Source organism: Ostrea edulis, chromosome 3, assembly GCF_947568905.1.
Source record: "Ostrea edulis chromosome 3, xbOstEdul1.1, whole genome shotgun sequence".
Taxonomy (NCBI): domain Eukaryota; kingdom Metazoa; phylum Mollusca; class Bivalvia; order Ostreida; family Ostreidae; genus Ostrea; species Ostrea edulis.
The window spans coordinates 38,555,326-38,572,631 of NC_079166.1; the positions used below are offsets into that span (position 1 = coordinate 38,555,326).

At 34.3% G+C, this 17,306-nt stretch overlaps 1 protein-coding gene across 1 annotated transcript; it reads left to right on the forward strand.

Annotated features, from left to right (window-relative positions):
• The first annotated feature begins 3,585 nt into the window (after window positions 1–3,585).
• Window positions 3,586–15,397, forward strand: LOC125673144 (putative ankyrin repeat protein RF_0381). Its single transcript, XM_056160657.1, has 2 exons — window positions 3,586–3,654; window positions 10,953–15,397. The coding sequence occupies exon 2, from the start codon at window positions 10,993–10,995 to the stop codon at window positions 11,869–11,871; it is 879 nt and encodes a 292-aa protein (XP_056016632.1). The 5' UTR covers window positions 3,586–3,654; window positions 10,953–10,992; the 3' UTR covers window positions 11,872–15,397.
• Window positions 15,398–17,306: the final 1,909 nt, after the last annotated feature.

Below are 17,306 nucleotides of genomic sequence, written 5' to 3' on the forward strand. Positions count from 1 at the left end.
TATCAAAGGATTTTTCTTGTGTTCAAAGGCTAATCCACATTTAAGCACAGAATGCATTGTTAGTAACAATAGAAATATCATATCGATAAATTTACCACAGATGTTAGATATTCTAAACATATTCTAAAATAATATAACTGATTAGAAATGATACCGAGGACCACCATTTTCTTCCGTTTTTATGTATGGTTTTTTTGTAGACAAGCTCTTAAACGAGTGAATAGAATTCGAATATCAATAAAAAAAGAACAGTAAATGCTGCGCAATTTAATCAGTGGTTAACATTTGACCAACATCATTTAAGTAATGTCTAAATATGAGGAAGTGGATAAGGGATTTAACCACTGTTTAAGCTTACTCGGTGTCTAAATGGAGTAAGTAGTCCCTGTTAACCAGTTGGACCCTGAGTTATCTACCTTGATTAGGTAAACGAGATAATCCTTAAGAAAACCACTATGTAAAAACAGTTCGTCTATTAGTATTAAACAAATCCGACAGTATTCAACTTAATGACAGATGGTATATGCAAATACTATCATTATTACGACCATAGAATTTACGAAATATTGACTTTAAACTAGACCGTTGAAAACCATGTAGCATAAACTTATTTGTCAGTATTCTGCCCCGGTTTAGAAATGGATCATGCACATACCATGTTCTAAAGTATCATATGACTTGTGAGACAAAAAATAAAACGGGGTTGTGGAGGTTATATCCCTTCCCTTGGCTGAACGCTTTAAAGAGAAAAAGTGTTATTATGCGTGGAGTAGAAAAGGTAAGATCTTGGGTATCAACCTCCTACCTTAGAAAACGTTCTTGTTTCACTCCTGTGCGATATACTTTGTAAAATATTGGACAACTTTAGAGTCGATGATAATGCAATTTGTAATTTGTTTGGTTTTTAGTAAAGTGAAGATAACGAACGTTGATCAATCTCGCAACTCCTATAAGCGATACTTTATGTTTAGTTTAGGGCTTTTATGTGTACTCCAGTTTTCATATATATGAAAGGTGATGTTAACGAACAGTGATCAATCTCATAACTCCTATAAGCAATATAAAGTAGATAGTTGGGCAAACACAGACCCCTGGACACACCAGAGATTGGACCAGGTGCCCAGGTGGAACAAGCATCCCCTGTCGACCGGTCACATCCGTCGTGAGCCCTATATCATGATCAAGTAAACGGAGTTATCCGTAGTCAATATCAGTGTGCCAAGAACGGTCTAACAATCGGTATGAATCATGTCAGACAACATTTGACCCATGATAGGTTGTATTAACTAACTAGATAGTAACATTAGGCAACTCAGCTACTTAAATATTTTCAAGGAACACTTGAACGATAAGGGTAATCGATTTCCATGAAAACGTTCAAGAAGCAGATTTTGTAAGATATTTTTGAAAAGTGATGACACATTCAAGCATAAAAATCATTCCTTTTCATCCATGTAACATTGGATGAATTATTTCTTCAACATAAGTATCGAACCTTTTAAGGTTCCAAAATATGACATTAATGACATTTTATATCAAAATGATAAGTAGGTGATTGCCCGATGGATGATCTCAAGCGTATACCATATTGAGATACGAACTTCTCTGCTCTTCAAATTTTATTTTCTATCATTTTCCGTTTCAAGTAACTAATTACTATTTTTACATATAGTAGCTGACTACTGGTATTTAACTTTACTGATCTTCTTAATAGTGGTACATGTATATACTTTGATGGCATGATGAAAGGTGAAGATAACGAACAGTGATCAATCTCATAACTCCTACAAGCAATACAAAATGGATAGTTGGGCAAACACGGACCCCTGGACACACCAGAGGTGGGATCAGGTGCCTAGGAGGAGTAATCATCCCCTGCCGACCGGTTACACCCACTAAGAGCCCTATATACTGTTCAGGTAAACGGAGTTATCCGTAGTCAAACTCAGTGTGCCAAGAACGGCTTAACAATCGGTATGAAACACGTCAGACAGCATTTGACCCAAGGATAGGTTGTATTGACGAACTAGATCTTTATAACAACCATAGAATTTGCGAAATGCTGACTTCAATCGAGACTGTTGAAATCCATGTACCACCAACTTGTTTGTCAGTAGCTTACCTCGATTTAAAAACTGACTATACGCAGAACAAGCTCTTGCATATCGAATCGGTTGAGATATATAAACACCATATGCAGGTGATAATGGAATATTGCTACATAAATATGGGAAGTTGACGATGGAGAAGCTGAAATTGAGTTGTCAGTTTGCCGTTAATGTCTACTTTCAATAAAATATCTAAGTATGAAGCAGAAGTGGACAACTCTGTGGTGTCCTTTATTTCGAGCTCACAGGGATATATCAAAACGACAAATGGATGAAAGTTATTATTGCTAATAGACAAAACATCATCGATATATCGAAATGTCGAATTGAAGGCCACAGCGAGAGATTTTTACTTCTCACGTAAAGGTTTTTGAATAAAGTTTGCTTCATATGAATATAGAAACAGGTCAGCTAACAAAGGAGCACAATTTGTGCCCATGGGAATTCCAACAGACTGTTGGAAGACCTGATCACCAAAGACCACGGAGATATTGTCAATGAGGAACTCTAGCATATTTTTTATTTCAACTTCAGAGTATTTGTGCGTGGAATCAGAGTGGTGTTTAACAAAGTAAGTTTTTGAATGACTGATCACTAGATATGGATATTTCCGTTTTCCATTTTTGTTGAAGAAGCAACTGTCTATGATGTCAAAAACTCTAGTCTTTAATTTATCGTGAGGAATGGTCGTGTATAGTGTTGAAAAGTCATAGGTTTTAATGTTATTGATTTGGTGATTTGGGAAAAATTTTGCGATTTCAAAATTCTTTAGAATTTTTTAGAATCCACATTTGATTAACACCACTGTAGGCGCACAGTAAGTTTGAAATTTCTCCTTCACAGCTGTTAATATTTTCGTGAGGAGCAAAGATAAGGGCTTGGTAGAGCACTTACTGGATCCAGCAATGCACCGTTGTTTGTAAGGGTTTTTATGTAGTTTAGGAATCCAGTATAGGTATGGTAACCCATATTCATTCGACCCATTGATTGGAATATTAAATGTGTCTAAAACTGAAGCATGGTTTTAAAGAACTTAATCTTTTGAAAGGGCAGTTGGAGTACAAGTATGATTACCAAAAGTGGAATTAGTACCAAGTTCGTTGAAAATACAGTTGTATAACAAAATATCTTTAAATGGTATATACTCAAATTACAACAGCCATAAAACTTCTACTGTGAAAAGTGAAGATAACGGTGATCAATCTCATAACTCCTATAAGCAATACAGAATTGAGAGTTGGGCAAATACGGACCCCTGGATATACAAGAGGTGGGATCAGGTGCCTAGAAGGAGTACGCATCCCCTGTTGACTGGCCACACCCGACCTAAGACCTATATCTTGATCAGGTAAACGGAATTATGCATAATCAAAATCAGCGTGTTAAGAACAGCCCAACAATCGGTATGAAACACGTCAGACAACATTTGATCCAAAAATAGGTTGTATTGCGAGGGAGTGTCTACATGAGATTGACATAAGCATTGTGATATGTATATAGAGAGAAATATCTTAGAGGGCTTTAAATCCTAGGACGAAGTAGAAAGGTAGGCTTTCACACTTAAATTTATTACATTAATACTATTAAATAAAATGGAATAAAGAATAGAAAATCAAAACTGATTCTGAATTAATATACATTAAGAAAATATATAAAGACCTAGCTGAGAAAATACCTCTGGATATAATAAATCGAATCTTAAATGTCGAGCTCCATAGCGGCAAAATTGTAATTTCTTTATCCATACCCCAGCTTTTTCATAGACATCTATAGTCTGCAAATCAGCTTAAAATACCTTCCCTTAATATATTTCTAAAGGTTCGAAAGAGTATGTAATTAAATATAATATGCATTGTCGATACTGAGAGGTATTTATTTAGCGTTTATTGTTTTATTTGCTTTATATAGCTATTTTCTACGCAATACAAACTATCTAATTATCTAGAATATGTTGCAAATGAAGCCTGATAAAGATCGTGGTTGGTATATATCAATTACTGATCGAAATATAAATCTGTGACGTGTCTCTATATGTGTTTATAATGGTTGAACGAGACGTAAACAGCACAAAAAACATTCATGATCCTCGCGCTTTGCAAATCTTCTTGATATAAGAAGGGACTTTCCTTCGTCAAGCCTCCATCACCAAAAATAATAGTTTTAAGTATATATGATACCTTGAAACATACTGTGTTGCGGTATTTATTGGCAAAGTAAAGAACCTTCAATGCCACAGTTTTAGCTTCATATAAAGATTGGAATTGTTGCACTTCACAAACAGCTATTGGCGTCCCTCCAGCAATGGATATATTTAACTTGTATCAAACATGAATGTATGTATTCTATCGAAACGAAACGAAAGGAGACGCGAAATCCCATGACTCGGATCTATATTTAGACAATCATCATGTGAAAATGTTTTAAATTGCAATGGGTTGCCAGCAGATTGTTTATCGATACGAATAATTTGCATTGAAAGAATTTACGATTGATGGAGTCTTGTATTGAACAAAGGTTAAATAAAAATCGATATGAATAGATCTTTTTCCGAAAAATCTTCTGGATATTTATATACCTTTTTAATACAAAGCTGTTCTAAACCGTTCGGAAAGTCCATAACTCTGGAAAGTTATCATATTTCAGTAAAACTGAATTATAAAATAATGGTTTAGCTTCACATGGTTTATAGTCTAAAAGATAGATACTTCATTAAAAACGATGAAATGAGAGGCAAAACTTTGATGTAAGTTTTATGATAATCATTTAGAAAATTGTGTCTCCATTTGTCTTCCTTCTAAAGGCGTCTGGTGCATCAAAATTGGTACCGTATACGTTTTACATATACCTGGTTAAGTCTCTCTATGAAAGAAACATTCTCAATATAAATGTAAAACTGTTTCAAGTTATCTTTATGAATTATTGATTATATTATGATATGGTATTATGATATGGATGATCAAAAACTATGTATTTTTCCTATAAAAATGCAAGTAGACATGAAATCCAAGACCCGTGTATGTAAGGAATCACATTTAATAAATGGGCACAGGTCATGTTCATGTGGATTGATGGCAGATTGATTACACCATCGGATTAAAACAAAAACAAATCATATTTCTTGTACAACGATGTCTTTAAGAGAGCGGATCTGATGTCTATCCCTAAGAAAGATATTCTGGATCAACACATGCTTTTCTTTTCAGTAACAAATTCTCGACTGTTGAATATAACAAATAAAGTAAGGTACAATCGATCCACCTATTTATTTATGTAAAACTTATACGGTACCAATGTTGATGCACCAGATGCGCATTTCGACAAATAATGTCTCTTCAGTGATGCTCAACCGAAATGTTTGAAATCCGAAATAACTATGAAGTTTTAGAGCTAAATATAGCCAAAAACAGCGTGCCAAAAAAGTGGAGCCAAATTCGTCGAAGGATAAGAGCTATGCACGAGGGAGATGATCCTTAATTTTGAATTGAATTTCTAAATCTATGTAATCTAGAGTTGCAAATTTACATTAACTGCTACGGCTTTCTGAAGTTTGTATACGAGTGTATGATTCTCAACGAACAAAACAGATACTTTGAAATGATCATTTACTTCCGACATACAAGTATTATTAAGATATATACATGTTTCCTATCAAAACGGAAGTAGGCATGAAATCTAATGACTTAGATTTATATTTAGTCATATATGGTAACACACCTGTATGTAAGGTATTCTGTTTGATAAATAAAATACGGTTTGCTAGCAGATTTTTTATCTACTGAGCAAAATAATTAAATCTACCCCGGCATAACAATTAACATACACTTAAGCTCACAACGGCATGACGATTAAGATAAAACAATTCAAATCAAGTAAAACTGTGTCAAAAATCGTATGATATCCGTTTACCTGATCAGGATATGGGGCTCACGGCGGGTGTGACCGGTCAACAGGGGATGCTTACTCCTCCTAGGCACCTGATCCCACCTCTGGTGTGTCCAGGGGTCCGTGTTTGCCCAACTATCTATTTTGTATTGCTTGTAGGAATTATGAGATTGATCACTGTTCGTTATCTTCACCTTGCATTAGTTTTATTGAGCATCAAATCACTAACAATGAATTTCAGATACTGGAAATCGAATCTGAAATATATCTTATACAATTCTACAGGTAACAAATCTTCAATGTAATTATTTTTTTAAGAATGGAGCCCCCATGGGGTTCCGGTTTAGAATAGGTTTCAATATCCCTTGCTTGTCGTAGAAGGCGACTAAATGCAGCGTTCCTTCGGAGGAGACCGCAAAAACCGAGGTCTCGTGTCACAGCAGGTGTGGCACGATAAAGATCCCTCCCTGCTCAAAAGTCATAAGCGCCGATCATAGGCCTAAATTTCGCAGCTCTTCACCGAGAGTGGTGACGTCTCCATATGAGTGAAATATTCTCAAGAGGGACGTTAAACAATATTCAATCAATCAATCAAGAATGGATGATACATGTTTTACACAGTGTATATTATGATATTTTTCCGATCGCTAAACAAAATTATGACAGTGATAATGATATCACATTCTAAGGAATGTCAATATTATGTATCTTTTTGTCTGAAATGGAAACATTCCAAGATTTGTTAGGAGGGCTAGAGGGAGAGACTTTGTGTTTTTACATGCAAACGACTGATAACTCAAACAAGAAATGTTTCTTACATAATACGTATTACGTTAAGATTGATAACCAGCATGAGCCTTCGTTTTCCATAGCGTGAAAAAATTATGTCTGTCTTACTCATGGGACATAACGTTGCCCATATATCAAACACATGCACATTTAACTTTTACAAGATGTTTAAATTCTTAAATGACCCGATTTTATTTCAAAAATGACCAATGGAAAGATGAGGTTCGACGTATAATGCATATCAAAGATAACAGACTATAGACCCATATATAAGAACTGTTTTAAAACACTGATTTCTAAATAGATATGCCTAAAAAGTATATTTTGTCTCTATAAGGAGGTGTACAAATATTACATCGTAATGATCACTCTGCAGAAACGTATGCGTGAAAGATTTATTGGGGGTAAATGGGGGCCAGTTTTTTCTCTAATCACTTTCCATCAAAGGTTGTTTTAGATTCTCAGGCTTGATGGGATCGAGAATTTGATAGAGGTCTGATAGAGTTTGTACAGCGTATAGTCGTCTCTTTTCATTCGTATCATACTGATCAAATAGTGCTCTTGATAAAACACATTTTTGCTTTACGCCTTCAAAATATTATTTTACAAACCATAATAAGTTCTTGCAATCAGAAGGAGTATTTAACGATACTGCAGCCTCATGGGCATTACAAAATAATGTGTATAACTTCAATAATATTTTATCAAAATATATACAGATAGGAAGTGAGAAATTTCTTTCCAAATTTTGTTCTTTATACTTTTCTATGTATACCAACATTAAAACGAAGCAAATGTTTGAATAGATATACATCTTAATCAGGTAAAGGGCATACTATCTATTTTGAACTAATCTCAAATTGTAATGGGGAATGTTGCAGATGTTTCCCAAATTTCCCAAATTCTAGGGAATATATTGAGGATAACAGTAAAACTTCAAGCACTATATCCAAGAATGCACGTCTAAATGTGCATTTTCCTTTCCATCTAATTTACATCCAGGTACTAATCACCAATAATTACTTGAATCGTCATCGTAGGACTGCGTATAGCTCTTTATGGATTGTCTGCTAGCGAAACAACATTTATATTGATGTCAACTTTGCCCTACAATTGGGTACCATCACGTGACCGCGGTGTATAAATGTCACTTCTAATCAGTCGTTCCGTTCCGGCACATCCCGAAAGTTCCGTATTGCATGTCAAATCTGAGGAACTTAATTCAGCCCTCCCAAATTCCGATGCTTTTTGCGTTAAAGAAAGGATGAGATGAAACAGCAATTACAGTTGGCCCACTAATCCGTGGTCAATAAAAGCAATACTATTTTACAAAAGTTAAGATTTTATACATAGAGACCACAGACGATGGTTTCTAAACACTTTTAATAGTTTCCTTTGTTTTCTGTCACAAGGAATTCCGAAATATCAATTGATTTTTAAACTCTATAACAAGCCGTTTTGGTCATGGTACTCCTTCATAAATAATGAAAAACAAAGTGGGCGGGTCTTAACACAAGGGACAACCTTCACTTTAGGAATATGAATATATGTCGTGCTTTCCCCGTTTACAAATCATGTGACATTATTTATTTAATTGTGTTAAAATCTTTATATTTTTATGAAATATATGATTTTCATTGACTATATATATGCTGCATGTGTGATAGGTATTTTTAATGCATGCTATCTATTCGTGGTGATGAAAGGTGATGATATTGCTAATACATGTACCCAAACACGTTATCAAAAGCACATTCGATCACAGATACTGCCGCTGAAGAAAAGGAAATCAGAAATCAATACAAATCTTATTGTCATTCAAATAGTTATTTTCAACTAAATACGGAAATATTAGAACTGTTAACCGCCAACATACATTTCGTTCAAACACTATATTATATTGCAATGTGCTAAATATATCTCACAAGTAATCACAAAATATAAATACATAAATAAATAAATAAAAAATAAAGACATTTCCTTTCATTTTCTCGGGCTCTTGATCGAATTTACCTTGAAGCAAAATGCATTATGAATAGCTCGGCTTGTATAAATAATTTATGAAAATATCTTGATTATCTATTTTTATATTTAAATAACACGTGCTGTGAAAATATATGTATATGTAGTACACGCGTAAGTTTTTATGTTTCGGTTAATTATGTTACAGGTACAATAATAAACCAAAAGATCTATCTGTAATGTGTAAAAAAAAAAATTAATAAAAAAGTAGAAGCATACTAGTGCATTCCACATTACATATAATGTAAACAAAGAGAATATTTAACTACATGTATTTGTTTAGGAAATCAGATTTAAAAAGTCAACGTATTTCTGATAACGATATCTACACGTGTATATAACTTCATTAATACAATTTATCAAAATTTAGTAAATGAAATACATACATGTGCATACCTTAAGTATGGAATGCACTCCGTTTAATGTACATGGCGCTGAAGGCGTGTTTATGTTCCTAAAACAGCGGACAATACATCCAAATCACGCGGTATCGTCTTTTGTATAGAGCGAGCTACTCCAAGTTGGTCATCGAGTTCAAACAGGTTTCTATAATGGAGAGGCCTCCAGTGAAAATTTTGCTAATATTTTTTTTTTAGATATCGACGATATGGGCTACGTTTATCGCCATACGAAATTTAAAAGTTTATGATGATATACAACCATAGCCTGAATTATTTAACTGTACCTAATATCGTCCATATATTTCCAGATTTGTAAAAGTATGGGCGGGACCAAATTCCTATGGGAAGTTCAGCTAAAGAGGAAACCCCAAGCTTAAACTCAGAGTTTTATGCCGTTTGTTGCGAATTCATGCACCGTGTAACATTTAAATCATGAAAGTGCAATTGTTAATAAGTTGAATCATGTATATTTTAACATGAAACCAAAAAAATATTAATATATTTGGGGCCATTTCACATAACTATTTCACTTCAGCATTTAAATACCGTTGTGCACTTCCGCTCGCTCTCCTTGAAAATGTCAAGTTGATATTTTGAACAGTTTCCGAGAACACTCTTGGAAACTGACCCTCTGAATTTCAGGGGAAAAATAATATCTTACGTCATAAATGACAAAATTGAAATCGAAAAAATAGATCATCCTTGAAAAGTTCCCGAAAATCGGTTTACGGATTTCCGAGAAATCGCGTGCACTAGAATTCTAATAATGAAAAATTATAATGATGGAGAAAAAGCAATGAATAGCAATAAGGTCTTTCATTGGAAATGGAAGAACTTAATGAATAAAATGTATGTAACAAGCAATATACTTCTAAAGTCATATCTTTTTAAGGTAGTGATTGCAGGGCATCACGTGGTTTATTCATGTAGTATCTAAAAAAGAGACTATTTTCGTTTCCGATTCCGGAATACGTCAAGCGCTTAAGCATCAGTAATAATGACAAACGATGGAAACAAAGACTTGTCAGCTATAACCAGACACAGGGTAAAGTGAAAATATGTTTAGAAATATACAAATAAAATACAATACAAATGAAAAATCCCTTATGTTTTGATTATCTTTTAAATAATAGGCCTAGTCATTCCTACTAACATATGTTAAAACATATTAAAAAATATAAAAAAAAATCATTGGTCATTTATTTCTCAGGGGGTGAAAATAATTCTGCTTTGGTGAATAATTACCTTCCAAAAATTGCGAAATTCCTCAGAAGCTCTGCTTCTACTTCACAGGAAAATAAATGGACATATTAATGCAAATTATATATTATTTAAGGCTTTAACTTCAATTTGATATAAAATTTGTATCACTTACCCCTTTTGTATCATTTTTAAATACCATCTGAAATACCTGTACCGTTTATTACGGAAAGTCGACAAGAGGGGTTACTATGACAACCATGACATCACAATTTCCGTGAAAACCATATATGATACTTTTATAATGAGTTACAGATACTGTCAACTACAAAATATGTAAAAAAAAAATTAAAAAAATCATAGATTCATTAATTTTCAATGACCCATGCAATCATTACCTTAAAAAATATATTAGAGGTTTGCAGAACTTGCAAAAAATGTTACTAATAGGAAAACGTTTACTAATAGATAAATAGATGAATACATATATGTTGATAAATTAAATGTTTGAAAATGATATTGTTCATAACATCATTGTTGCCTTTTGCAGATTCAGTTTTCCCGTAAATACGCCAATAAACATATTGATAATGTCGGAAAACCTCTGCATAGCAGCACAGAATGGTCATTTACGGGCTGTAGAAACCTTGCTTGCCAATGGAAGCGATCCTAATGCACTAGGATCGGATGGTCTGTTTCCACTTTATTGCGCATCTCAACATAACCAATCCTCCATTATCCAAATTCTTCTCAAACACAAAGCAGAAGTGAATTTACGAACAAAATCTGGATTTACATCGCTACAGACTGCAGCTGAAAAGGGTTGCGAAGACGCAGTTAAGATTTTATTAGAACATGGCGCAGATGTCAATCTGGCATCTACATCTGGCAGCATTTCACCATTATATTTTGCTTGCATGAGAGGGAAAAATGAAGTTGTCAAAATTCTTCTGAGACATAAAGCAAAAGTTGATGCCTGCACTTATGATGGGTGTACGCCGCTTCATACCGCAGCTGAACATGGATATGAAGATATACTCAATATTTTACTAGAGAATGGAGCGGACGTCAACCTACGCTCAAAGTCTGGACAAAATACATTGCATTATGCGTCGGGGACAGCTGACACTAAGATGATAGAACTATTGTTGTCCAAGGGATTGTCGGTCAATGCTGCTTCAGAAAATGGATGTACGCCTCTCTACTTGGCAGCACGAAATGGAAATGATGATGTTGTCTTACATCTGATCAAAACCGGAGCAGATATCAATGCACCTACAGTTGATGGGTGTACGCCACTTCAAGCGGCTTCCGAGAAAGGGTGTACGAAAACAGTTGAAATTCTCTTGGAAAATCATGCCAATATTAACAAACGTCAAAATACTGGGCGAACGGCTCTATATTTTGCATGTAAAGAAGGACATGTCGATGTGATTAAACTTCTGCAGCAACGTGGTGCGATGAATTGATATGTAAAAATAATCGCATATACAGTTGCGAAATTTTTTATTCTAAGAAAGCACATCATATCTATGTTTATGAACTAATACATTTTTCCATCAGCAGTAAAAGAAATTACGAAATCCAATTTTGAAAGAATTACAAAAGTAATTTTTTTTTTTTATTGAATGACATGTATCATTCCATATTTTAATAGTACAGTCACCGTTTATTCTTGAAAATGCAAAAAAAAAAAAAAAAATCCAGCAAGAATATCTGCTTCGTGTTATATTTGTGAATTATAAAATGAAACACTACTAATAAATTCAAAAGTTCTTTAATTCCAGATGCAATGATAATCTACGAAAGCCCAAAAGGCTGATTCGAGATTCGAAATTCAAATTACAAGATTCGAAATTCAAAATACGAGAATTCAAAATCCAAACTAACCAATCAAAATGTAGGTCACAATAGATTAAAGGTTAGAGGGTACGTGTATATAAACTTAAATGAGAGAAAGCTTATTCTTCTAATATGTTTACCAAACAAAGAAACATTATTTTTTAAAACTATAAATCAAGTTTCCTAGAAATAAGTTTCCTGAAACATAAACAAAATATAAAAAGAAACGACATAGATCGTACAGAAATATTTATTCATGGTTCGAATTTCCTCCATTGTATACACACAGGCGTCTGTAAAAGATGGAAAGGGTGGGAAGATATTTGCATATTAAGTATCTACACTTCTACCAACACCCTTCCTCTTCTGATTTTGTTGCGGTGATAATTTCTCCGAAATGTATGGATTCATTTTCCATCCCATTCATATTTCGATTTATATTTAACGTTTGACGCCTTTTGCAAGCTTTCTACCAGTATAATAGGAGTACTATAATTATCAGTATAGTAATCGCTGAATATATTCGAATAATAAAAAAAAAACCAAAAACCCACTTATTTGTCATAATATAATTTTTATGCACCACTTTTGTTTCCATTAAAGATTCATATTTGTATTTCGCAATTCGTGTTTTGTAACGATATTGTGGCTGGGTGACTGCAAGCAACTCAAGCACCTGTGAACTAAAAATCATAATGTAATTACTGGTATTGATTATCGTGTGTTTAACCAGACCAGTAGCCGGCCAGCAATTTCAAAAAGGGGGAGGGAATGTGAAAAGTATTTAACTGAGAAAAAACCACCCATTTTAGTGTTTGACCACTGAAATATCCACAGGCACCAGACGTATCGACACTACTACCAACCCCCAACCCCCTCCCCCATTCATTTTGATTTTTTGCGGCGATAATTTCTCCGAAATGTGTGGATTTATATAATCTTTTCACACTTTTTGTAAGCTTTAGAGGGTATTCTAATGCTTGCAAAAAGCGTGAAACGCCCATACGGATGGGAATCTGACAAGGGATCCACACATTTCGGAGAAATTATCACTGAAAAAAAATCAGAAAAGGGTGTGGGTGGGTGTTGGTATCGATACTTCAGGTGCCTGTGCAAATATCTTCCCCACCCATTCATTTTTTATAGGCGCATGTGTGTAAATAATGGAGGAAATTCGAACCAAGAATAAATATTTCTCTCCGATCTATGTTGTCTTTTTTATATTTGTTTATGTTTCAGAAAGCTTATCTACGTGCGTCATTCCCACAGAACACTAATTTATCCATGTTTTAAAGAATAATATAGCTTATCCCATTGATTCATAATGTACAAACATGTATATGTACATGTTCTGCAGATACATGTAATTATATTCGCAGAAACCGGTAATTTAATTTGTCTGTAATATTAATAGAAGGGTTCTACACTATATCGCCCCGTAATAGATATTAGGAGGTGATATAGTATAGACTCCTTCTATCATTATATTACAGACAAAATTACCGGTTCCTGTGGTATAATATTCATGAATCAGTGGGATAAGCATCTTCGCTAGCCAAGGGTTTTCGGAGTGGACCGAAAACAGATAATGAAGATGTGGGATAAGATAATTTTTAAAACTTGTATAGATTAGTATTCTGTTGTAATGACACATGTAGTTAAGCTTCCTGGAACCTAAAAAAAAATGTTGAAAGATACAACATAGATCGGAGAAATATTTTTTAATGGTTCGAATTTCCTCCATTGTTGTTTTTTTTTTTTTTATAGATAAGTACAATTTTCTTGATCCGTACACCCACAGCCTCGGTGAACGTCCAGGACTGGCTACGTTCTTTGTAGATCTCATAATGAAAATAGATAAAAAATAAAACATTAAAAAAAAGATAACAAAAATGAAATGGATTAAGATGCAAATAAAAGCGTATACAATGAAATTAATAGAAGAAAATAGGCCTACATTAAAACATAGTAATAAAAGTGTTGCCTCTGAAACCACAGGCACCTGAAGTATGGATATTACTACCCCCTTCCCCTTTTTCGATAATTCTTTTGTTGCAATAATTTCACTGAAATGTATGAATTCCCAGTCTATCTCATCCCTCTTTCAATTTATGTAATCATTTCATGCTTTTTGTATGCTTTGGAGATTGGCCTTCTACCGATATAATAAAAGACAGGGAATTCACACATTTTAGAGAAATTATTGCCACAATAAAAAATTATCCAAAAGGGGGGGAGGTAATATCCATACTTCAGGTGCCTCTGCTGAAACTCTAGAGGATGAAATATACTAGTACTTAACCTATTGATTAGTACTTAACTGAAAAAAAGCAAACTAGAATTAATTTTTGGAGGGGTATCATCGGTATAGGCTTCATATACGATTTCAATTTAAGGTACAGTGTATATTATGAGGTGTTTTTGTCATTATTTGACCTGGTTACCACACAATACGGAGTTGATTAAATTAGTGGGAGCTGGAACAAGTTTTCTACCCCCTCCCTTCCCGCTTTCTACGGGCCTGTCTGCATGCTAATCATACAACAGAACATTTATAGTTTTAAAAGAAATGTTTCGTTGTTTGGTAAACATATTAGAAGAATAAGCTTTCTGTCATATCTTAAGTTTATATGCATGTACCCTCTAACCTTTAATCTATTGTGACCTACATTTTGATTGGTTAATTTGGATTTTGAATTTCGAAATTCGAATCTCGTATTTGAATTTCGAATCTCGAATGAGCCTTCTGGGCTTTCGTAATAATCGGCCATACAATACAATAATCAAAACATTAAAGATTTATTAAAGAAATTAGCAACAATTACATTTTGTGGCTAGTGCTTCACAGTACAATACAAACATGAAAATAATTTACTCGGAAATCTCTGATTACTTAAACGTGCTTCGTGAAAGATATACCGACATGAAGTGATGCAGTTAATGCCCTCATGTACTTTAAAAGATGAAATTTATTTCTGAAAGGAATATTGATATGAATATTGCCAAGTACGTGTACAATGTCTATGCTAATCCATCGAGGCATGTAAATGCAGTTCCAATTCAGATGTCGGCAATGAATTGGTGGGAAGGAGCATGTGTCATGTATCATTGATTATAGCATCACTTAAATAGAAATAAATAATCAAAATTGTATATCCATTCTTCATAGCTTGATAATCCTCATGAGTGATTATAAATCCACAATACACAAAATAGCCAGAGAAATGTTTACATCACTGGAACAACAGAGTAAGCATTATGAGCAACTTTTACTCGTTTGTGCTCTATCAATCTGTAAACTTTTATGACCAATTCTGCATTTGTTAATTCTCATGAATCAGCTACATGGGGTAAATGTAATATAATGATCTGAAGTACAACCTGATAAGAATTGAACGCGTAAATGATATATTCCGCTAGATAAGGCATAACATTCGACCACTAAGGTCTTTGTATAATGTCTTTTCAATACTAGGATAGCTAAATCCCTTGTCATCCATCTGTTTTGTCTTGAGAATTTCCAAATACAGTTATTTTCCTCTACGTCGAATATAACAAAGATTTTTTGCTATGCTTCCCAATGAGTGTGCTGAATTCGGAAGGAATTACTTTCCGCCGCAACTTGGTACCCCTCTCATTTACGCCCATGCATGAATGTACGGCTTTCTTTGACTTGTTGTAAATGAAAGGCGAAAACAACGAACAACGGCCAATCCCACAACTCCTATACGCAATAGAAAATAGAGAACCGAGCAACCACGGACCCCTGGACATACCAGAGATGGGTCTAGACGCCCAGGAGGATCAAGCATCCATTCTCGATCGGTCACACCTGCCATTGGTCCTATATCTTGATCAAGTAAATGGAGATATCCGTAGTCAAAATCAGTATGCCAAGAACGTTCTAACAATAGGTATGAAACAAGTCAGACATTTGACCCAATCATGATTGTATTTGCAAACTCTGTCGTTATAACGGCCATAGAATTTGCGAAATGCTGATATCAAAGGAGACTGTTGGAACCCCTGTACCATCAACTTGTTTGTCAGTAGCTTGCCCCGGTTTAAAAACGGGCCATACGCAGAACAAGCTCTTGCATATCGAATCAATTAAGAAATATAAACACCATATGCAGGTGATAATGGAATATTGATACATGAATATAGGAAGTTGACGATGGAGAAACTGAAATCATCCCGTTTGTCATATAGTTGAGTTGTGAGTTTGCCGTTAATTTCTACTTTAAATAAAATATCAAAGTATGAAGCAGAATTGGACGACTCTGTGATGTCTTTTATTTCGCGCTCACAAGGATATATCGAATTGACATTTGAATGAACTTTATTATTGTTAAAAGATAAAATATCGATATATCTAAATGTCGAATGGAAGACCACAGCAAATTATTTTTTCCTCTCATGTTGGAATATATCATATCGACAGAGGATGCCTACTCCTGCTAGGCACCTGATACCACCTCTGTTGTGCCCAGGGGTACGTGTTTGCCCGACTATTTATTTTGTATTACATATAGGAGTTAAGAGATTGATCGCTGTTCGTTATTTTCACTTTTCGTAGTAATGTACACAATAAATATGTTTCATCGCCTCTACAGAGACATAAATGCTGACTGAATTTGCCATAGATCGATACATTAAATCATGCTGATGATACTACTTATAGTGGAAACACAGCAGACAGTTTCCTTTGATATTTACAATAACTTTCAAATTGGTATTCAATTTTTTGTAATCCAATAGATTTCTATAAAATGTAATGATAGTCATTTCCTCATGAATGCGGTGCAGGTGGGAACAATGCACTTATAAATCTTCAAGAATATAGTATGTCTATTTTAATGGCTGGGAAATCCGACAAAAATGAAAGTAGAATGTTGATATAAAAACTGAATTTTGAAAATATGAGGGTATGAACTGCGACGCTTCACACCGATATAATTTCCATGCGACATGTTGAAGCGTCGCGGTTCCCACCCTCGTGCATTTACAAAACTGAAATTTATTTTTTGATGATTACATGTACTTCAATACAGACATTCAA